Genomic DNA, 25,218 nt, shown 5'->3' with positions numbered 1-25,218 from the left:
GGTGAGGAGGCGGGGTTGTTGGTCAGCATTGTCTTGGGAAGGGAGTCATCACGCGTTTCAACGAATGAGAGCATTTGGAGGCGGGCCTAAGATTGCTGCAGACAATTTTGGATTGAACATATTTTCTCCCACAATATGATTGCAGCTTGATGTAGTTTGAATTGGCTTTCGAGGACAGTGTTGGGCAAATTTTTCACCAAAGTTTTACTATTTCAGAGTGGATGAGGCCAATTTCTTACTTTGCATCATTCGCGTCATTCGTGCCGCCAATTGCAAATTTTCGTGGTTTGCAACCATTTGGGTCGGTGCATTGACTTCATCATCTACTTGCATGAAAAATTTGCTTTGCTTTTGGTGTAAACGCAGCATTAGGGCTTTACATACAGAATTTGTATTCAATATGGTTAACCGACTAGGTGGTGTACATGTAATTTCCCTTCGCCAGTAGATACATAATATACATTTTGGCATGGAAATGAGTTAAGGCCTAAAGTAGGATCACGCACAATACATTTTGGACAGATTGGATAATGCACCTTGGAGTACAACTTCTAAACCTTGTCATGACACAAAAACTCAGAATTTTAGCAAATACAGTTTGTGCATGTAAGTTATAGTTATGAGAGAGAGCGTGTACACTGCCTGAACGGATCCAATCATTCCAATGAACTCACAAGTACACACAAGCTTTTCAAGGCGTCAGGCTTCAATGTCGGATTGAGGTTGGATTTAGTCTGCAGCTCCGTGCCGTGAGTCTACTTCTTAGCCTACTTCTTTTACAAAATCTGGCAAAACATAACACAGTGCGTCTGCTTTGGCTCATCTCAGTTTCTGTTTTGGCTGCAGACAACAATCAACTGGAAAACTTAAGGAAAAAAACAAATAGGGTTGTTTGTATGTTTAATTTTCTCAAGACAATTCTGGCAAAATGTTGGATGCTGTTATTATCCGTTTGTGGCACAATGCCGTAGTACAAGTCAGGTAGAATGCACTGCTTCATTCAATGAGTGGATCGCTGGGCCCTTTCTGATGAACCGTTCTACCACAACGCACCCTGAGAGGACTAAATGCAATGTCATCAAAATGTGTTTGCTAAATTGCTGACAAGCAAATATTTCCCCTTATTGATGTTTTTTTCCATATGCAAAATATTCTTAAACGTCCACATATGTACTCCGGTTGTACATAATTAGCAGTACAGTATTTTTTTAAATGTAAATGACATTTTTAGGAGAGCAGGCTGTGGATGTGCACTGACAGCAATGCAGACTAGTCTTTACACTACACGCTCTTACTGGTGGGTGAAATTCATGTCGATGACATAAAACAGTACTAGCCGAATGAAAACAAGTGAAACAAGCCAAACAGATTTGATTTCATGGTTTTAAATCTAAGAATGAATCCCTTCTAATTTGGTACCAAACTAGATAATGTGAACCATTAGAACCAACCACTAGATGACCCCACTTTGTTATCAACAAGTGTTAATAAAGAATTGATAAAAACACCCCCATGTATTTCTATTGGTTCCAACGAACTGCCCCCCTTCATTGGGACATTCCCTCAGGATACTATGACATTCAGGCTGGACGGCCAGCTTTGAACATTGTAGGCTACATTGAGCTGGATACAAAACGATCAATCCTGAAATAGAAATAATGTCTTCTTTCTTAAGAAACAATAAGATGCAGTTCCAACATATTCAGCTTGTGATGGGTGATAATTACATCCTTCTAGGCATAAAATGATGGGTCACCCCACGCTGTACAAATGAGCCGGGTCATTTCTTCGGCGGTAGTCCTCACACCCTTCAGATGTGTTATTGAAAATCCATTGAAGCATTTCTTAGCAGTGCTACAGTCCCTCTGGAATCTGGCGGTGAAGCCACACTTGGACAGAGCAGCAGGCGGATTGTAATCTATACATTATGGATTTGCTGTTGTAGGGATTTCTATTGAAGTCATTTATCAGTTTGGTGGTCTGAGAAACCACAAGGCGTAAAGGAAAGTGCATCCGGATGAGATTTTATCAGGCAAAGAACTACTGCAGATAGCTGTAGCGAGAAATGCGGTCAAAAGGAACACAGTCATAAGTTAGGACACACTTTGACACGGAACTGAATGAGAAAATGTCCAAACGCTTGACCGGTACTGTACTACTGAATATGAGAATTGAGATGCAGTGAGTATGAGATGCAGTGAGATGCTCAGTCGGACCCTTCAACTGTTTTAGCGTGTTTCAGGTGTTTTTGTCTTCTCGTGCAGACAGAAATAATAATAATAATACATTTCATTTGTAATGCACTTTATATTTAAGAAAATCCTCAAGTGCTACATGATAAAACAGGTAAGTGCTAACAATAAAACACATGGAGAGTTTGAAAAAAAAAAAAACACAGCACGGTGCTCTGCTTTCTCTACACCTAAAACGTGCTTATGATTTGTTTTCTTTAGATCGACAATTTTTACAGATGTAGTCTTAAAAGTCCTAATAGTGTTTCGTGAGAAGGAGCAAAGACTTCGGAAACAATAGAAAACTATTTTCTGTCGATCATATTGCTGCGCATCAAGTTTATTTTGTGACACAATTTGGAAGTAGGGTTCGGGTCAGTTCACAGCGTTAAAAATCATTCTAAAAGTCTAAATTGAAGCCATGAATCTGTCCATAAGCTTTAATTGATGGTTGATCATTTTACTCTCAAACTTCATTTTGGAACTGTGGTTCGTGAGTGTATATCCGACTCCGACACTTTTTATCTGACGTTTTAAGCATGTAAGCTAACGTTACGTGAACAAGCTAGCTAAGGTTTGTTGTTATTCATTTACAGTAGTTGAATTGTATGTCGTTACGTCACTTAATGTAGTGAAGAAACCCCCTCTCATTTTGACAGTGGTTGTATTATTTCACTCATTCAATACTGTAGCAAAAAAATAATCTCTACCCACTTCCTGTCATAGTTTTCTTGACAAGGTCACTTATGTCTTTAGAAGTCATTTTGGATTATGTTACAGCTGAGTTCTGGTGTGGTTATTCAGCTGAAGAAGTGAAACTCAAGAAAATATGAACAGAGAAAAAATCCTGTCAAAAATATGTCTGACTTTTACACCATGTCTCAGAGTTTAGAACTACGCTTATCGCCTGTGCTTTCCCCTACAGCCTGGTCCACAGAGGGACCAATGAGTGAGAACATTGGTCTGAACTGAAAGAAGGCTTGTCAGGCTCATCTATCTATGCATGCTGAGACATAATAAACCCGCACTGAATACTCCTCATTTTGCCGTACTTAACAGCACACTGCAGCACACTGCGATTTGCCAAAATGTTTTTGGCGCTGTGAAATGGCGATATGAAATCCAGACCAGTGAGGCACCTACAAAGCGAGCTCAATGTGGCTTTGTGCCAGTTCCATCTATTTCTGCTGGCCGCTGCCTGTCTCTCTGACCGGCTTACCGATTTGCTTGGCCCGTTTGCTGGATTGTTGGCCGAGCGACTGGTTAAACACAACTGGATGTCATTACCTTGTTACTCGACTGGTCAACTAGGAGTGAGGGAATATTAGACTGGCGGATAAAGCCAACGCTCCGAAACGCCGTTTGAAAGAATCCCCACAGCAGTTGTCTGTTTTTTATGACATTTCTGTGGCCAATTTCCAAACCATCCAGCCAAGAATGACAGAGTGACCAACAGCTGATTAGACCTTAATATCCACCAAGGAATAGTGTTACTGATCTTCAGTGTCACCGTTTACTTTCTTGAACAAAAGCACGGATTCCACAAATATTTTAGAATTTTGTCGGCATTCAGTCAGTACGTCTTGTGAGGGGCTTAATCACATGACTGTGGTCAAACGGCAGTGAGCTCATTTAGGTCTTCCTCTGTGGGCATTTGTTGAGATGCACACATGAAAACGACTACGCTGCAGCGGCAATCAGATTTCTTTCTGGTTGGAGGGGGAACGATCCAAAAAGCAAGGACCTCTCATTACCTTCATGATCTGCACATGAACATGAGAAGAAACTGTCCCCCGCACCAGAGTAGATGGTCCAGTAATGCTGCATCCGTCACGGCTCCACGACACCTCGGCTCCCCTCTTGTGTGTTTGTCTGGTTTTGGTGCGGTGGCAATCAGCTGGCGTGTGTTTCTCCTCACCTGTCCATCATTGAACCATCATCACTGGCTGCTGAAATACTCCGGCTTCCTGCTGTCTCATCGGCAGATTGTTTCTTCAGCTCAGTGGTAACTATACTCTCGGCCCCTTTTGAGTGTAAAACTCCTAAAACAAGCAGCCTTAGTACCGCTAAATCTAACGTGTGATTTTCCTCTGCCTCAGTGGATCCGTACCACATCGCCGCCCAGCCAGCGGTACTTCCTCCGCCTGCATTCTCCTGGATCAACGGACAAACACAATAAAGAACCTTTTTCCCACCTACTCTGCCGTCTCGGTATCTGCGTTCCAGAACAAACCGGCCGGAACAGCATCTATTGCGAGGTTTCAATGGACGTTAATAGGGATCTGAGAATCAGGCTTTCCCCCAAAAGGTTCACATTTCAGAAAGGAAGGACCCATTGAAGCATCTACACCAACTTGAAATGACACGTTGACATTGCACTCGACTTCTTGAGCAATATGAATGCAGCAATGAGCAATACGAATGCAGCAATGGGCAATGTGAATGCAGTGGTTTCTAAACCACCGACTGGAGTGATGACTCATTTGTGTTGTTCCATTAAACATTTGCAGCAAAGGTAGTTCTAAAAATATACTAGGTCTTTTAAAAAAAAAAAGCTCAGCGTTTTTTTGGATACTTATGCAATAAGCTGAGTCCGTAGTTGTTTTCCCTTCATGCAGAAGCCAGACTGGCTTCAGGGGTGGAGGGACGAGACCGGTTTAGGGGACATGTTTCCCTCCTTATGCAGCTCTGGTCACCTCTGAGCTTTAGAAAAACAACACTGCCAAGAACAATGGAGGCCGAGCTGTGATCTAACAACATCTGACACACTGGTGGGGGAGTAGCTGTGAACAAAGCGCTCTGCTGCCGCTCCACCAGCCGCAGTCACAGTCCGCCCATCTGGAAAAGAGCGTCATTGTTTACGGATGCAGCAATGCGGAAAAGGAAAATATCTGCACTCTCCGAGGTCTAATTTCCTCCAGACGCTTTAATCCATTGTTGCTCATGTGGCCTGGAACCTGAGTGCAGAAGTTATAGAGCTCTGTTGCCCCCAGCCGATATACCACTGTGAAGTGGGGGGTTGAGGCCACGGAGAGGCATTTATCAGCGTCACACACACCGCACAGAGGACTCAATGCAGCGCGGCTGTCAGCCTAATTTGGCCGCCTAATACCCTCTGACTCTGCAACCCGAGGGTATATGCTACTTTTTTTTAATCTCTGTTAGGTGGCAAGTAGTGTTTTTCTGTGCTTCGCCTCGGGGTTCCTAAATTTCTGCACCCAGAAAAGGGTCAACGTTGTGCTCGAACTGACCAGGTAGAAGAGACATTCGAGGATGAGGAGAAGTGGCGCTGTTGAAATGAAGGTAATGGAAAGTGGTTAAAGGGAGAAGAAATCCCATTGAGTCAGCCAGGAGAAAAGAAGGCTGAGACTTAAATTGGTACAACGTGAACATCCTGATGACCCACAATGATTTGGGCTTGAGGGTCCAGATGTATTGGAAAGGATGGGAAACTACTGTTTCCTTTCATTTTACTTCATTGTATATTCATTATTTGGTCCAAAGTAAAAGATTCACACAGAGGGTTTGAGTCCGTCCACTCCATCACTTCTAACTGGTCAAATACCAAAGCCTGGTCAGCGATGTCCATCGGCATCATTATGAGACGTCAGACACACACGTTGACGTGCACACAATCTGGCTGCTGTTCAGGCTCTTTGCTAAACAAAGTAAAGGTCAACTATATTGTTACATATCGTCTCTACTTTATTGACCTACAGAAAGTAATACGAATGATGATTTTATGTTACAAACATACCTTGTTTCACCCAAACTACTATGTTTCCCTATACCCAACCAAGCCCTTTACTTTGAGTTTTTCGTCTTTTGTTTTTCTTTATTATTTACTGATGCGCACAGTTTAAATGTTTTAGGACACACTGTTGCAACCCCATCACCGTTTTTTAGAGTCTGTGAACGTGCACGAGAAATATTATTGTAACAGTTGTTAATTTGAGATAATAGTGACGTGATCATTGTTGTTAGAATTGAATAGACTTGGTTATACTTTAAAGAGCACTTTACTGTGATGATACCAGTGCATTGGTTTTGTCCTTCTACCAATGAGGAAATGTGGTCAATTCTACCATGGATTTTAATTATGGAGCAGTGAAATTCAAAGCAAATACTTGTGAAAAATGATACTGATTGGCCATTCCATAGGCTGGGAGTCCCAGAGCTGAGGAGCCTGCAGCTAGAATATAAAAAGGTGAGTTTTGAGAAGCACCGGAGGAGCACTGCCTGAGGAGCTCAGAAGCTGTTGTGGGGGATGAACTTTTCTAAAGTATAGCTGGGAGCCTGACCATCTGCTGCTAAATCTTAAAATCAATTTCAGAACTCACATACAGCCTGCAAAGAGATGCATGGGAGGCTGGAATGTATTCTCATCTACTAGTGAGGAGCCCAGCGGCACGGCAATAGTCTTCAATAAAGAGAAATGCAGCTCTCCCAGTGAGCTGAAGAATACCTACAGCTGCTACAGTCTTCATCTGAGAAAAACAACCTAGTCAATTGGTTATTAATGGCAGTTATTATTACTACTGTGGAGGACAGTTCATCGAAACAGATGATGTACTTGTAGGTTAGTAAGAGGAACATGGAGATGCTCCGTAGAGAGCGCTTTGAGTTTTTTCTGTTTAGTCATCGGTGAAGTGAAAAGGTCACGAAGAATCGGGACCTGCAATTACAAATCCGTCTCCTGACAGCCGTGATGTATCTATATACACAGCATGAGGAACGCTTCTAGGCCGCTTGTCTGGAATCTAGGATTGAATGAAGGGAAACGGCTTCGGAGATGCTGAGGACACACACGGTAAATGCACATTTGCAGTCTTCAAACCAATTAATTTAATTTACTGATGGCATGGACTAGCATGCAAGGGGCCACCTGCTCATCAGTGCTCTAACTAACAGTAATTCAATATTTGTTCTCTGGAGGAGCAGCTATTTGGGGTTAAGCCCAAGGACGTATTAACAGCGGCACCGGGAATCAAACCCCGATCCTGATTTAAGCACAACCCTCCAAAAACACTAAGCCATCGCCCGATGGATCCTTCTCAGCAATGATGGTATCTTACAAACCAAACAATCGCTCTGCCTTCTGCTACTATAAGATGGAGAGCAAGGAATTGCAGGTTGACATGGACGTAACCCCTTCTGCTAATTCCCTTTTCATTACATTCACATTTTATGGGAATACTCTTCTGTGTGGAGTCTGCATGTTCTCCCCGTGTCTGTGTGGGTTCTCTCCGGGTTTTCCGGCTTCCTCCCACAGTCCAAAGACATGCTCTGGGGATCAGGTTGATTGGGGACTCTAAATGGCCCGTAGGTGTGTGGACGCGAGAGTGGATGGTTGTGTGTCTCTGTGTCAGCCCTACGATCGACTGGCCACCAGTCCAGGGTGTACCCTGTCTCTCTCTCTCTCTCCGATGCTGGCTGGGATAGACTCTACCCCCCCGACCTGCTAATAATAAGAGATATAGAAGATGACCGTCTGATGACACGACTATATTCACATCAAGCCTGAGGATCCTTACACCGTAGATACGGTGGCACAACAACATTACCTTCTTAGGGAAAGGGTAGGGCCTTATTGCAGAGGACGGACTCTTCTGATTGGACAGATGGACGGTCACATTCCCCATGACCTGTGATGTTTGTCATGAACTTGTGTATTATGTTATTAAGACATAGTTCACTGTGACGCTATCTCAAGCAAGAGAGGACCAAACTACTTTCTTTGCTTTTGCGACAGTTGCTGTCCAGACCACATGAGGTAGTTAAAAACCGACTACATGAGCATTCGCCGAGTTCCACTGCGCCCTCATTGCCCACAGGGCCGTACCTGAGCCGGGGCTGTGTTTAGCTGTGTCGGAGGACGTGTGAGAGGTGGAGGTGGAGGCCACCCTCTGGTCTGAGCTCATGCTGTCCTGGCCATGAGGTGAGCTGGGCTTTCGTGGCTTCTTGTCCGTCAGGTGCAGCGGGGAGCTTTTCTTTGGGGGCACCAGTGGCCGCCGTGGCCTGGCGGTGACGTTGACCCTCAGCCAGGCTTGGGTTTTGTACTCCACAATCTCTCCGTAGTTAGCTCGTGTCACCCGGCACTCGTACAGTCCTTCGTCAACCTTGCTGACTCTGGATATCTGCAGCTTGTGTGAGATGTCGTTGCCTTGGACTTTCACTGTCTGTTGGAGTGATAAAAGAGACCAAAGAATCATAACAGCGAATCAACACTGCAAGGTCTCAGAAATCATCAATCAGGTTTGCTTGTGCATATAAATAAATACAAGTGTCACAGAGAATTACAGGTTAAAACACTTTAGCTAGTTGTCCGGTTCTTCTCAATGTTACATTAACATATACTGATCTATCTTGCATCCTACTGTGGACCTGCAGGGCTCCAAACCCACTTGTTGTGGCCGGTAAGAGTTGAGCGAACATTTGACTCTGAGAGCAGCTCAAGACACATAACCACTGCTTTTGATGTTCACAATGACGTATTGTTCTTGGATTTCCATGTAAGGAGGAGGCCAGTGTGTGTGAGCTGCTCCGACAAGCACGGGACTTTAACCCAGGAAATCCATATTTGTGCTGTATGAAACCAAAAATCTCTTTAATTTATAGAGTTGTTTTTGTGTAACAACCAAGGAAATATTTTTTACTTTGAAACATACCGTTGAACAGAGTTTGGTTACATGGGAATGTAATTCTGTAGGAAATGGGGTTTTATTGAAAAGCTGACAAACCAAATGAAAAAAATGTTATTTTCAAGGTTATGGACACGTTTTGTTGTTCAGTAGATCAAATACTGAAACTCATCCAGTTCAAATCACTGCACAGCACAGATTGTATTTCCCTCTAATGCACCAACTTAAAGGAGACATATGATGCTAATTTAAGACTTGTATTTAGGTATTTGTAGGTGGTATTTCCCACCATACCACATTCGCATGAGTGCGTGAATATTTGCCTGTAGTCACCTTCTGTCTGACGATCCGTTTTAGCGCATGTCTCTTTAAGCCCCGCCTCCCAAAACCAGACCAATCCAGGGTTAGGTTCGAGAACGTGAGGGAAACTCCCCCTCAGTCTGAAGACATCGGCAAACCCCGGAACTTCCAAAGAGCTGTTTTTATTAGTGTTAAGTAATTACAGGATGTCCATTGTTTAGGCGTTGGTAAATATTAATGTGTAGAAGATCCATCATAATATGTCCCCTTTAGTATTTGAGATACAGGAATTTAGCTACACAGTTTAAAATCATACAGATGAGAAAAATATGAATGTATATCCTATTATTTTACATTCTTAAAAAAATACTTAAATGTTGTGCAAAAATTGTACATTTAAATTGTAATGTACACAACAGAGGCTTGCCTGATTGAGAATTAGAATACATGCCAATGTGAAACACTTCCCTGCTATTATATTGGGGGATTTTATGAAATGTAGCAATGATGATGAAATGAAACTGTAAATTAGTTCATGTACATCATGATTGGTTGATGCCTTTATTTTTGAGGAGAATACATGTAGGTTTATAGTGAATGTATAGATAAGATATATACAAAATATGTGATAAGCCAGACGTGCCCGTTTACATGGCACAAACCTCTGACTGTGATTACTGGAGTTAGGGCAGCGATGGGAGGGGTGTGTTGGTCCTGGAACACAACGCGCATACAGAGTGACCCGAAGAAAGGGGCAGAGCATTTGGTGAGGCAGGAAGGGAACCGCTCTGACAGCAATAATGCGTCATAGCGGATTTCACTGATTGGCGCCTTTCTCTGGTCGAAGGTGTATTATTCGCGGGAAATCAGCTGCTGTTTTGTTCGCGCCGAATGAAACGCAATGCGACTTCTCGTTCTATAATATGGCGCAACCGCGGGCGTGTGGAGTGTAACTGAACTTACACTTATCTTTGTGCCTTCGTCATCGGGATCAGGTTCTGGAATCATCTCCATCTGGAAGCACAGGAAGAGATCATTAGCAGCCAGCCGCGCTGAGGACACACTCTAGTATGTATGTTGTGCAAGTCTCTTGTCGGTCTCCCTAAAAGCAGCTACAAGATCACAACAACATAAAAAAAGACTTCTACTCGCTGACGGTTATAAATATGTCATGCGTACACGACATGCAGTTTACAGATTGCCATTAAACGTAAATGCACAAAGATGTTGCTCTAGCCGTGGTTTTAGGATTATTTTTAGTTTCTTTGAGTTTCTCTGTAGAGAAATTAGATGCTCTTCATACTGCAGTGAATCACAGGGAAAAAGCAGTGTGGACCAGGACCTTGTGTGTGTGTGTGTGTGTACTAATTGCTCCCTGGGACAAATTTTGCATCAAAACGCTCATGAGTCTCTGCAGTAAAAGCTATTTTATCCATGGAAATGTACAAGAAATAATAAAATGTCCGAAGAACTGGAGAATATTTGGAAAAAGAAAGAAAATCAAGGCACAAACAGCGTAGCTGCAGGACCTGAAGTGTGGCTGCATAAGTCCCGGCTGCGTCATTCTGGCACAGTCGCAAGTACTAAGCCTACATCATGGACTGGGCATTGATCTATGAGCCTATAATTTCTTTATCTCACATTGGATGCCAAGTGGGTCCGTGCCAGCGAAAAAATTAGAGCTAAAGATGAGTGACAGTGGTGCAGTAGAAAGGACTTGAGAGGAAGAGGAGGTTTCTCCGGAGGATACAGCGAGCGCTGTGGTCGAGATGACAAACCAGGCGGGGTGAGAGAGAAATGAGATGGCTACTTATGAGCGTTTGCAGCCGAAAGCTTTACTTCAAGTGCTGTAATCACCCCGGAGAAGGCGGGCTGTTTTCTCTTTAGGACGTTTGGCCAACGTGATCTCCAAAACCTGTTCGTAAAAATGTATACGAAAGGTGCAGGTTCCCATTCACTTTGAATAGGTATGTATCACTACGAATTTGTATGTTTAAGATTTTCGTATACATTTTTACGAACAGGTTTTGGAGATCAGGCTGGTTTGGCGGACGGGTGATTAATGAGCAGAAATTGGAGCTCTAGCGTTCTCTGTCTGCATGTATGCATGACTCTTACGTCTCTACAGATGGACTCTGCAGAGGAGACAGGGGCAGGATGAATTGTCCTGGAGTCTTCCTGGAGGCTGGACTGGTCAAGTCATCAGTTTCAGCCTCATCTTTTACAAACTTCACCGCAGTTATATAGTCGGGGTGTCTATGCAATGCTCAAAACATCTAAGGAACATTTTGAAAACACATCAGATCTCAATGAGAAAAACATGATGTTGAATATTTATACTGACCAAAAGGACGTCACATCTTTTGATAGAAATAAAAGTTTCAGCCTACAGAATTACAAGAAAATATATGAAAAGTGAAAATTCTATTTGATTATTTTGTGTGGCCTCCACGTGCTTGTTTGCATGCTTGACAACGTCGCGGCATGCAGGAGACGACGGATGGTGTCTTGTGGGATGTCCCAGATCTGTCTGAAGGCATCAGAGGGCTCCTGCAGAGTGACACCTGGCATAATGTCCTAGAGGTGTTCTATCAGGTTTAGGTCAGGGGATCGTGAGGGCCGTTAATTGATCAATTCCTTCATCCTCCAGGTACTGCCTGCATACCTTTGCCTCATGAGGCATTGCCGTGCGTCAGGAGGAACCCAGGATTTACTGCCCCGGCGTGGGCTCCTAAATCCAGGATTTCATCCTGATACCTAATGGCTGTCAGACTGCCGTCTCTCGCCTGTAGAGGTCCGTGCGTCAGGAGGAACCCAGGACCTACTGCCCCAGCGTGGGTTCTGAAATCAAGGATTTCATCCTGATACCTAATAGCAGTCAGACTGCCGTCTCTCGCCTGTAGAGGTCCGTGCGTCCCTCCATGATTATGCCTCCCTAGACCATCACTGAGCCACCAAACTGGTCAACCCGTTCCTCCTTGCACAAAGCAGCATCCCACCACCACCACTAATGCAGCCAAAGCTGAGTAACAACCCCTTCTGCTACTCGCCTAATCATCACGAGTAACGCTCTCCAATGGTTACACAGTGACTGCTACGTTCAGGGAAACATTGTCGCAGTGACAGAAGAGGAAGTGGAAATGGTTTGTTGTCTCTCAAACATTTCATCATGTTAAATCGTATATTGCTGCTGTATAGCTTATATTTTCCAGTGTCCAGTTTTGAATCATTGTGTCAATTAAAATCCTTGGTGGTATCACAAGGCAAGCTTGAAAGCTGTAATCCAAAGTAGTCGGACCCCTTTTCTGTATCTCCATGACATTATTGTCGCACGTAGCAGTGCAGCACCAGGTAACTGTGAAGTTTGATTTTGCGGCAGGATGGTGACTCGTCATGCAACAGGATATAAATAAACAACAAAGGTTACTCTCGTCATTGTGCCAAGGCTGCGTTTGCTTCTGGAGCTGTTCGCTCATGGACATACAGCAATTGAGTCAACATATCAACCTAGTCGAGATTCATCGGGGCGACAAAACTGCATGCAAGGCTGATATCCCACACTGCACGCCATCATCTGTAGAATCATCACACAAAGCGGCATTAACTCTGCTAGGTTTAAGGAGCAGCTGACTGGGCTCATCTTAATAAATGCGCATATAAATAATTAGGCAGTACATTTACTTATAAGTGTGAATCCGTCACTGAGCAAATCCAATTAATGTCATTTTGACTTAATGAATGTCCAATATCAATTTAGAGTCACGACATTTATCATCTGCTGTAAAAGGCATTCGTCTGCAGCTGAGATGTTGCTGCTGTCGTTAAAAAGAACAAACGAAAACGTGTTGGACCTTAAATCTTTTACAGAGAACAATTACTCTTTTGTAGAGAGCTTAAACTTGTCCAGTACAACGTATCCTTTTCTAAATTTCTACTTGACAAAACACACAAGTACGTTTCTGGGGCTGTGACGGTAAAGGAAAAGTTTTCAATGACACTGTTGGAATAAACCTTCATTATTTTCCCATTTCTATTTTATTCCTATCATATAAGTGCTTTCTGAGCCAAAGCTGCAACCGCTCACAAGTATCTCAATTTCCATCGCTTGTCTCTTTATTGCAAAACCCCTTCCACCATGACATGCTGCCATTCTTCATGCAAATCTCAAATTGACTCCTTGTAGAATGTGCTCCGCAATTATTGTGCGTCGAAAAAGCCCCATTGAGTTGCAGCGACTAATTTAACGTCACATGAAAAGACATTGCATTTAAACTGAAATATAAACTAGACCACCCTGTGCTGCAGTGAACGTATTAAAGCTCTAACTGTGACGGGAATGGCCTTGACCCTCCATGATAGACATGCACGGCCAATGAAAACACATTTAAAAGGACCAAATAGTTAAATTACTTTATCCAGTCATTGGATCTACAAACACAAACAGTGACAGGAGGTTAAACTCAGGTCATGGACTTAATATGACACATTAAGCCAGTGATCTTAAGCTATGATGGCAGAGGAAATGAGTCACTACTTGCTGCAGTAAATATCTCATCATGACCGTAGTGTGATGCAAACCTAGCATGAAATTGAAATACCCTTAAAAATGACCCAGAAATGGTCACATGTGGCGAGAGGCAATAGTTATCAAAGAAATGCTTCTGTGAAGCGACACATAACAAAATCTGCCTTGAGATGTAGACATTTAGTTCATCTGATCTGGACCAAGGGAGAAAATGAATTACTTAGAAGAATGTTGTTTTGGTGTTTATCTGCACCACTAAGTTCTACAGACTGACTATTTGCATCCTGCATCATCAGGACCAGTGACTGAGAGGGTTATGCAGCATGCTTATGATGTGTAAATGCATGTTCCTTAGTTGGCATTTATAGAGCAGAAGGCTCCTGCCAGTAGTTGGGTGGGGCACGAAAACCTCCATAGGGAGGCGTCCCAACCCACAGGAGGCATCGTGATTAGGGCTGGATTCGAATAGTCCAATAAAATACCTCCTAATGTCTATTTCTAACCACTTTTCCTTCTCCACTGTGCAAAATGTCACAGGGTCAAGGAAAGATGGTTAGGATGCTTCATGAAAAGATTTCCTGTCAACGGAGGGATTCATTAATGGTCACTTTTAAAATCATCATTAACATCTGCTGTCGAAAAATCCTGTGGTTTGTTCATTTGCCTTCACACCAGCAGTCTGTTTGTATGCAGAAAAAGGCCCTCTTCCTCCTTAAGGCTTGTTTTTAAAATTTGGGAATAAGTCACGCGTAAATGTTGCTTTCTCATCAGACATGGAAATCTCATTGGTGAATTTCCTGTTTGACTCATACATTCAGACTCATCTCATCGTGGACAACACTGTTTATATCACATAAGATGACTCCCACCTCGGCTCATAATACATAATCAGGTAATGTCATAATTACAGTGGCCGTTCAAAGTCGGCGTCATCTTATTTATACGAACATGTGGCATCGAGGAGCCGAATGAACGAGGACCCAAACACCAGAATATTACTAGCTGTTTGAGACCGACGTGAAAACTACATGCCAACGCAAACTTCACTAGTCTAATGCAGTGTTTCTCAAACTGTGGGGCGATCCTCTAATGGGTTGCAGTGGTAGTACCGGTGGGTCGTATGCAGAAATTCTGAATTGTTTATTTTAACTATATGGAGAACTGGGTTCTCTCCGGGTGCTTCGGCTTCTTCCCACAGTGCAAAGACGTGCTCAGGTAGACCAGGTAGATTGGTTACTCTTGGCAACACTAGCAACCACAACAAGCTAACACACTAACAAGCTAACACGCTGGCCAGTTGCGAGCGAGTTGGCCAGCGAGCGGCGAACAGCTGTTCGGGTAGCCTCCTTTTCGGGGTCAATGAATTAAGGATACCGTCAATCTTTCTAAATACCGCGATATGGATTTTTGGACATCCTATCCAGCCTACTTGAGAGTCACGGTTTGAAGCAGCAGGACACTACTAAGCATCATTAATAGACAAGTTAAGAGTGACAATGTATTTTTTATTCAAAAGGAGAACAAAAACCCTCTAATCTAGTACCACATTTCTTTAACTGTCTCACCGTTACTACTAGCTGGCGTCAGTCTTGTCCCATAACTGGCTGAATGTGCAATCAGTGACGCCATATGAGATTTCTAGAGCAGCATCCATAGCAGAAGGATGTGAAACATCGTGTCGTCGTGTCAGTCTCTCACCATCATATGGTAATGCTTCTTTGTACAGGTATAATTTGCACAGATGCTTAGTAATGACTAAACAAGAAATCCATCATAATTAAGTGGTCCAAATAGCATCGTCTCCAACCACAGCAGAAGAAAATGGACCAGCACCTGATGCAGCAATAAGATTTGCGTAAGACAAATGTAACCCATGACTGACATTTCTATATACAAACACAACCACTTGGATTAAAGGCAATGAGTTCACGGCCTGTTTATGAGAAATAAAATTGAGGCAACATCAACTTTCACACATCAACCGTCAACCAATTGAAACTCTTTAACAATTAATCTATTTAATTTCCATTGTTTTAAATTGTGTTAATGCAGTGAAAGAATATCTGCAAAAGGCAGCAAGAAAGAAAAGAAAGCCAAAATTTTTGGTTTGGATTGATTTCATGAATATTATAAAAAGAAAGCTGTCATAATAAAGCCACAACAGTGGAAACACTGAATCACCTTACTTTGTCTTCTTGACTTCTCATAAATCATGAATCATACATTGGTCATCGTCACTCTCTTGGTGGACATTTGGATATACAAATATGTATCTGAGGAAGAGTAATAAAAGTAACCTGTCACTGAATCTCATGACAAAAACACTTGTTGATTTCTCAACACGAGACTGGCTCAAGTTGACGCATTATAACACAACGACTGGTTAGGTCAAGGCAAGTAGAATACTTAGCTAAGGGTAGAAAACACATCAGGGTTTGTGTTAAAGTAATAATTCATTTAAGTACAGTACGTTAAAGCTAAAAGTTAAAAGTAGTAAAAGCTAAACAATGTTTCATAATGTAGCTCTAACATGACTCATGGAAGTATCTGTCCTTTTATTTAAAAAGACACAACACCAAACCTCTGCACTCCAGTTCAGCCCTCATTAGTTTGTTTCAATTCACGATCAATCATCCTCTTCTTAATTAATACGTATCAATAAACCTCCAGGGAGTAAATGCTGCTTGTAAGGCACCTACAAATTGACAGCTTATTGATAATCCCTGACAAATCTCCAGTTATGATGGATGTGTTTGGCTACATCGCTTACCATTACAGCCCAGACAAGTTAATCATGTCCAATAATGAGCTACGAATGCTGCATGCATTTCAAATCACACCACTCCTCCAGCTGAGGCTCAGTTGCATTGTGCCCCCATCTTTGGGAACAAAGTAGGGCTACAGTGGGAGGAAAGTCAAAGCACAGTAGTGCTTCCTAATTACAATGCTCACTGACTCCAGCTTGAACATGTTTGGGGTCTAAGCTTAGTTGTTAACCCTAATTACATCCCACAGCTGACAGGGGTCCCATTCACACGCAAACACTAATCCCCCTCACAGCCCATTGGTCTATGACAGGAGCTATGTTAATTGCGTGGAAAGCTTGCAATTGTGCGTGTAGAAAACATGAAAGCGCTCAAATTGTGTACAATTACTCCATTACGTTATGCAGTGAAGGGCAAATGATCCTTTGACAAGCCAATGTTACAGTAATTAAAAACTAAAGCAAACTGTGAGATAACTCCAACGCACAACTGGACATGCACGGCAAGTTACTGTACAACTGAGCTCCACTTCAGCAACTTGAAACACTCGGTTGACATTATAAATTGGAAACGCTACAAAGCGACTTGGTTGGGTTTGGGGAAGAAAAGTACTTGGGTATCCACAGACAGCTCCTGTGTGAAAGCCTTGAGTTTATTGACCCACGACTCCCGTGACCTCCTCCCTTCATGCGCGCTGCGTGCGGCAGCCACATGGGGAAGGATTAGTCACCGGTCGCAGCGTAGAGGTCAAAATCAGTGGCTTGCTCTCTTTTCAGCGACTGCTCTTGCGAATATCCATGCAGGCATCATCAGACACGCACTTGACTCTTTGTGTCGCAGCATCAGAATCCCAGGCTGCTTCGACAAATTAAAAATAACCCCCCCGGTGATGGAGAGCTTTCAGCGCCTCCATCTTCGTTTCAGATTTGCTTCAGTTACACAAAGACTTGTTTCTCTTCACATACATGTATGTATTAGATCAATAGCTCACAACATGAAAAATGTCTGTAAATGCTTCTCTAAAACATGTGCAGCTAAAAATCTATCATTTCAACCATTTGATGAATGAAAAGAAACTGTCAAAGTGTCGTTCTAATCATATTCACGAATAGAGTTCTGATGTTGAAACTCAAACACCACAAAACTCCGACACATTACAATGTTGCAACGTCCAAAAACATCAGCACTTAAGATAAAGCCAAAAAGAAGACGCGTTGTCTAATCTGCATGAATTTGATATTTTCTAATGATGTTAACAAACTCGCTGAGAATCCACTCATTGAAAGACACGGTGAAATATCCGGGTACTTAAATGAAGTATAATTTACCTGCTTTTGGTGATAATGATCAATGACAGCATTTTGTTGCTCTACTTTTACTCATGCAAATGTATTCTGAACCGCGGCGGTTTCTGAACCTCCGTCATTGTCTCATTGAACGAACTCGATGAATGATACTTGGGAAGGAGACCCTTAACACCAGTCGTTTTCTGAAGACAAAACACTGAAGGGCCTGTGCTTACTTATGGGAAGTGGAAGCCCAAACTGTCAACCTGCTGTAATGGTTGATCAACCAAACACATCAATACCATCACTACAGAAGGCTGGTTTCAGTTACCGGCCTGGCTAAATCACAAGATCGCACAACACATTAAAAACATCAAAATGTGTTTTTTGTCAACATAGTAGACATTCATGTCAAAATGTATAATCTTATTGAATAATTACAATAGAGGCCTTTTCAATGGAATTTTGTATAAAAAAATGACACAAAGTTTATTTTCATTTTATTCTGAGTCGATTGGGAATGGACACGTTGGCTTTTCCTCAATCAAACTACCGAGTTTGTACTTGCAGGATGCTCTTTTTGAACCCTACAAGACAATTCTCATATTCAACATCTGTCCATTTAAAGGTCTTCCCTTGTTGGTTGGTACAAAGCAAACGTGCAACCAATAACCCAAAGCTGGTAAGAGACGAGCGTAGGAAAGGCTGTGATGAACAAGTATGAAAATGAATCGGCACCTTTAGAGAAACCCTAATTGATTTTGCAGTTTAATGTCTGTCCATGCTGGCTAATCCATTTCCAGAGGGACAAAAAGGTGAAATGACCCAGCTGGAAATGAGAAGACAGAAGCAAAGGCGGTCTCCAAAGAATACTGAATGAAATGAGGGACACTGAGTGAAATGTCAATTTGAGTGGACGGCGGCTAGCAGGATGACAAAGTACTTACAACTCGCAACAGGAATGCCTAATGAGAGCCGAGAGGTGACATTAGAGGAGAACGCTAAATTGTGACAGCTTTAGTCTAGTTTTTAAAGCTCAACCAGGCTATTTGGTACATTAACGTCCCCAACTGACAATTGCTTGAAAAAAAGGCTGAACCGAAAGGCCCAGAACTCCCCAGAGGTGTCATCATCCAGTTGTATTTGTCACGCATTGCTCACTGCCAAGTAGGATAACCTTGAATCTACAGCAGTTGAATTAACGTGAAAACCTTTTCTATTCAAGCTCTGCTTTGTCGTTTACACTGGATGCTTGTTTCAATGTGCTCCATGTCGCAGCTTTAAGTCAAGCCTACCAACTTACCAACGAGTTATCCGCTATTCAAGTGAGGTGTCCAATCAGGTACATTAGACTATCTCAGCTGTCCCGATTGGGAAAAGATCACGTAGAGATAAGACCAACGTACCGATGACACACATTGAAGATAGATTCCTGATGAGTTCATAAAAACTATTGCGTACCCCACAGGAATCTGTTCAAAGCACTGCAATTGGCTGCTTACAAGGATAGTTTGGGACTGTTAAAGAGCTACAGGGGTGGTCGACCAACAGAAAGAGCACATGAAAAAGGGCTTTGAATTAATATGAATGCAGCCACACAAGCGACTCCTATCAAGCTGAGTGAGAATTAGCAGAATATGGGTCAGTAGGGAAGAAGCTGAATGTATTTCTACAGCCAATAGAAATACTAATAGTTGCCGGGATCACAAATTGTGGAGACGTACCATTTTCTTAACCCTGGTCTGAATTTAGTGGTTATGGAAAACATTCAGCGTTGCCCAAATGGCTGTTTGGAACCAGAATTATGGTAATTCCGCCCAGTCTAGTGGTTATTTGTAAAATAGATGCAATTCATTTGCTTTGTTTATATTTTTGAGTGCAAATTTGGACAAAAGATGGACACTTCCTGTGGCTGAGTACAAACCAATAGATTCGCTGCCAGATGCTGTGTCAGATCATTTCCAGATCTTTTTATAATGCTGATGCACAATCTGCATCATTTATCGGAATGTCATTTCCGGTGTTACTTTTAAATTGTATGCCGAAACCGTTTTGTTTCAGAGAACCGGCCTCTCCAACAGCAGAGGATCGTCTCCCACGTGGTTCGGTGCCTTTACCTTCAGCAACAGTCCTCACATACAGTGTCCTCTGATCGCTGGAGGGAGGGGACGATGAAATGCTTTGCACATTTTTCATACCAGAATATTTCACCACAAGCAAGTATAATATTTCACCTTCCAGCTTGACAACTTAAGATGCAGGATTTGAACATCCCTATTGATCACCTAAACTGCAGTAGACCGCTCACAGCATGCTCATGTTTACCAAGCAGCTTGATTTGTGGCTCTCGTAGAGAAAAAGATAGCAAAGCTAAAGCACAAACAGGGGAAAATATCTGCCTCTGAAGTAGCTACATAAGTTATATTGTTCTTTTCTGTTCATACAATGTTTTCTTTTAATACTCCTTGTTCTCCGAGGAGCTTCCCTTTGTAGAAGGTGAATTTGTCAAATGAAGCCTGATGTTTTATTGTGGCCCATTACTCATGTGGACCAGTGATGGGTGTTCTGTATCTACAGGATCTGAGTCAACAGGCTGATTGTTATAAATGCTGCTTCCTTTTCTGTTATTCATTTTTTCCATTAGATAACAGATGACGGATGGCATATCCCCTAAAGAATGGGCAACACTTTAATGCAATGTTTATAGTTCCTTAATGCATCCCTTTGTTGTATTTAATTCACAAACTTGGTTGGCAATGTGAGTATTCGGTAGTTTTTTAAGGGGCCGGTCAACCTGGGATGAAGCCCAATTACATTCAGTCAGTACAATCTTGTTGTAGTGTCTCCGCACATCTCTAACATACCATGTGTCATGTTTTAACTGTCTTTGATACCATACAGAACTATTAGGGTAATGTTTTCTGTCTTTGGGTTTAATTTGAATTGGCTAGAATGATGTCATCATTTGGTGATCCATTCATACCCCACAATGTCTTCTATTCTTTGTGTGCATTATCTTCACAGGCTTGAGCGCTGCTTTCCATGTTATTTTCTATATACTTTCTTATATTTCCAAGGCTTACTTTTTATTGTTTGTATTGTATAATTTACTTCATTAGGTGTTTTCTCATCATTGCGTGGGAAGACCTTATTAAGTCTCAATCAGTGCTTCTGGCTGCATGGAGCATTATGTTTGATGATGGAAGCCACACATTCAACAAGACGGATCAAGAGTAAAACCACTGTTAGTCAACATCTTTAGTAATGTACTACTTATTCACTACATCATAACACTGGTGCAGAACAAGTGACGCAATTTGCCAATTTGAGTTTTTATTGAAACAAAAGTGTATGTTCTTAGGAGGCAGTGGTTCCCTGTCCAGTTTAAATAAAAATACTCTCGCCACTATTACATTACTTCAGTAAAGTAAGAAGAAATCTGGTCCTCTCCATGTGTGAATCTGCTAAGAATATATTATTAGATTTTGTGTTTCGGGTGAAATCAATGTTCATGTGTTACTAGATTGCTGCCGGACCGAACCGTTTACACTGATGCGCCATCACAATACCAGAGGCAACAACCAAAATGTTCCTTTCTTAGTGAAATTTGTTTGATGATAATTTTACGGAATACTTCTTCCTACTGTTGAATGTTACCCAACAACGCTGAGCGAAAAAGTGCTTCTCTACTACTATATTTATGTACATACACATTTGTGATCTCGTGGCCATTAAAGCGTTTTGTAATATCCACAAGAATGATTACTGTCATTATTTTCAAGCTATTACTTAAACAAAGTGTATAACAGTGTAATATTAATATTATATTATTGTATTCCCGTGGAGTACATCAATCACAGTCAGGAGAATGAATAATACTATTTTCAATTGGATGTTTAATTATGATTCCATACAGATGGGTTTTTTATCACAAGATTAACATGGTGAGTCATAATATATTGACAAGCTTGGAGTGACGGTGATGGAGATGTTGGTGCAGGGGTGGAGAAACAGAGCTGCTTTTGTCACAGTGGAAATGAATGCTATAGTAATGCGTTTTTTTTTTTTAATTAATGTATTTAACAATTCATCTTGGATGTGGAACCAACCATTTTCACTTTCCCTGCGAAAGCCATAGACGGAAGGTGTTTGCTGCATTATTAAGGGGCCGTGCTGCAGCAGCGCTTTGATTCTATGAGCAAAAGCCTCTTTTAAGCAGATAAAAAGTTTGCGAGAGAGAGAGAGAGAGAGAGAGTCCCTTCAGAATACTTTGGCATGAATCCATATCAGCTTTGAAGTTCAGATGCCCGACTTCAGAAGGTAATAAAATAGTTATCACAAAATTTCCCAAAGTTAAAAGGGAGAAATGAAAGCATGAGGAGCAAAATAAGTCATGTTCTTTAAAAAAGAAAAACTACTAAAACTGGACTTACTTTTTCACTCACAAGATTTAAATCCATGTATAAAGTATATGGGGCTTATATTACATCATTAAAACATCATTTGTAAGACGTGTTCAGAGATCAAAGGTGGACTCTCACCGCCTGTATTACAGCTTTTACCCCAGATAGCTCCGGGTGAGCCCCCCCACCCCAAACCCACAAAGCCTGGTCCTATCAACCTGGCAGCCATCTATCCAGGAGTGTAATTGCAGGTTGCGGGGGTGGGTAGTGGATAGTGTTTCAATCCGAGGACCAACCGTGGACAACTTCTCCACAGAAGGAGAGGACACGGCCAGCCATTAGTGTCTTAATAAATTTTCTGAGGTAAACACTTACAGCTGACGTTGGAGGCGTGGGCGTCGGGAAGCAGACGGAGAGGAATAACATTTAAAACAAATAAACTGTGTTGCAGCTATAAAGGGTTGATGAATAAAGTCTTAGCAATTCCATTTATTATATTTATCTCACACCTCAACTTGGTGTCAGCTTGTCTAAACCTTTGGTCCAAAGCGAGATATTCCAAGAAATACAGGCCAGACCACCATAGTAATACTTTAGTTTTATAAAGCGCTTTTCTAGATACCCAAAGACCCTTTATATGGGGCAAGGACATTAGGTTGTGAGTGTCTCCTGTATTTGACCGGGAGCCAGGGGAGGCTGCATCGGATGATGTGATCTTAGCGGGCCGCAGGGGAGCAGTCGAGCGTCAGAGTTCTGAGCATATTGGAGTTTGTTGAGGATTTTGTTGGAAATTTCTCAGATACGATGTATTAAGAATAGTATTGCTTTGTCGTCACACGTTTAGGTTTATAGAGAACTCAAGATGAACTTTAGAAAGCACAGCAATGACATGTAACATGCTTAAGGAATTGAAGCCATTGATGTTGATGACAGCCACGTGTCACACAGCCCATGAGATCCAATCCGTCCCCGAATCGTGTTCCGCTCTGCCTTGTTGAAGGAAACTCCCAATGTGCTCCAATGGTCAAGGCCAATGTCCAGAGTGCTGCCAACACTTGTACCAAACTAATTCCTCTTTCAGGGACGATAAAATCTATCAACCGATCCATTTTGTTGTGCCACCATGACTTTTACTCCTTCCATATTAACAAAGCAAACAAAGGATTGTGTGTTAAACAGGCTTGTTGCTTCTGTTCAGGAACTTACCTGCTGTATCCTGGGAAACAACACAGTGATTGTTCCAGCAGCCGTAGGATATTCTGTTCTTCTCTTGACAAAACTAAACTTTAATCTGCAACCTGTCAATCAGCAGGAAGCCGCCTGATTAACAGTCACTTCAAAAGCATAAAAATAAGCCTTCTCTCTCTCTGCTTGCTTACTCTTTCACAAAACAAGTTAGAAACCTAGATACGTGTTTTTATGCTGCCACATTTCTGAAGGTGTCATGTCATGTGGCTGCTCTTAGGAATCTTAATTCTGGGTTAAGGCTAAACTGAAACTTTGAAAATTGTTGGTAACTTTGAATTACCAACAATTAAAAATAGTTTTCAATCAGGATTATAAAATGGTCTGCAAACAGAAACCGTGATGGTTGACTTTTTAACACGACGCCATGTCTATTTAGTGCAGCCCTGTGAGCATTTGAATTATAAAGGAAAGAAGATGTGTGTGAGAATCTACACAGGATTCACACGTTATCTTTTGGTCCTTGTTTAGACAGCCTGATCTCCAAATCCTGTTCGTAAAAGTGTATACGAAAATCTTGAACATACAAATTTGTAGTGATACATTATAAATAAATACGGACTGCAACTGATGACGTCACCCTATTCAAAGTGAACGGGGAACCTGCACCCCGTAAACACACTTTGTGAAGTCTAACCATGTAAAATAAACATGTTATGATTGCATTTTTAACGAGAAATCAATGTTAACTTGTAAGAATACAAAATTAACCCTAACACCCTCCAAAAATCCAACATGGCGGAGAGACTTTCACTCAAGAATCCAACACGGTCCGCCATGATGTTCACTCAAGGGGGCGTGGTTAACCACCGCCAGTTCCTATGTATCACTATGAATTTGTATGTTCAAGATTTTCGTATACATTTTTACGAACAGGTTTTGGAGATCACGTTGGTGTAGAAGCCCACCATTAAGATATTAATTAAGTAAACAACAAGAAGATTATTTGATGAGATTCAGGTAATGAGAGTAGTTGGTTTGAACCCCTGAGGTTGAACATCATGAAATTACCACAAACTGAGGAACTGTCAACTGGTTATTCAGAGGTACGTGTAAGAGTACCGGTTGGTTTCTGGGTCAAAATATCAACAACTGTTTTCAAGTGGTGCCCACATGAACCCGGAGAGAACCCACGCAGACACGGGGAGAACATGCAGACTCCACACAGGCCTCTGGGTTCATTCCAGAGAGAGTGACCCCCAATCACTATTCCTCAGCTCGGATCCAATGTTACCAGCGTAAACCATGTTGCACTCCGGGTGATTGATACCTCCATCGTCAGGCGGACGTCAGCAGTTCTCTTTGATTGACAGATCAAAATGACTATCTTTACTCACCCGAAGTGCTTTCTATTTGCTTCCACCTCTTTCCTGCTGCCTGCAATTTGTGGATTTTTAATAAAACAGACAGGACCAGACTGCAACATCTTATCCATTGTGTTATATTATATTCCTCTAATTTTCTCTTCTGAAACCATTGCCATGTGGTCTGTAATTTGAAACCACATTTGCCATCTCAGTAGCACTTTGACACCACACATGTCAGTGTGCGCCATCTCATCGGGGATAATGCAAGTGAAGACGACAGTAAATACTTAAATAAAGTACCACCGGGAGCACAATTTCAGGCCGTGTGTGCAAAGCAATGAAACTTCATTATCTCAAACCCGCTGCGTAAAATGCCTAAATGTTCATATAAACTGTCACAACCTTGTGAGAACTCCCGTCCTCCTCCACAACAACAGCAATTGTCTCCTTTCCTTCTGTTTTTTGTAGTTATTCAATTTGCCACGGTAACGTTCATAGCTCATGGATCGAGACAA

At 42.0% G+C, this 25,218-nt stretch overlaps 1 protein-coding gene across 1 annotated transcript in view; it reads right to left on the bottom strand.

Annotated features, from left to right (window-relative positions):
* Nucleotides 1-25,218, bottom strand: part of vstm2a (V-set and transmembrane domain containing 2A) — a 51,919-nt gene that overhangs the window by 5,686 nt on the left and 21,015 nt on the right. Inside the window, exons 3-4 of the mRNA XM_040167156.2 lie at nt 10,136-10,186; nt 8,074-8,410 (exon numbers count right to left, since the gene is read on the bottom strand). Of these exons, the coding sequence (XP_040023090.2) occupies nt 8,074-8,410; nt 10,136-10,186 (388 nt within the window). The remainder of the gene's footprint in view (nt 1-8,073; nt 8,411-10,135; nt 10,187-25,218) is intronic.

Source organism: Gasterosteus aculeatus, chromosome 21 (genome assembly GCF_964276395.1).
Source record: "Gasterosteus aculeatus chromosome 21, fGasAcu3.hap1.1, whole genome shotgun sequence".
In the NCBI taxonomy this organism is placed as follows: domain Eukaryota; kingdom Metazoa; phylum Chordata; class Actinopteri; order Perciformes; family Gasterosteidae; genus Gasterosteus; species Gasterosteus aculeatus.
The sequence above is the reverse complement of the archived record's forward strand: the minus strand, read 5'-3'. Positions and strand labels throughout refer to the sequence as shown.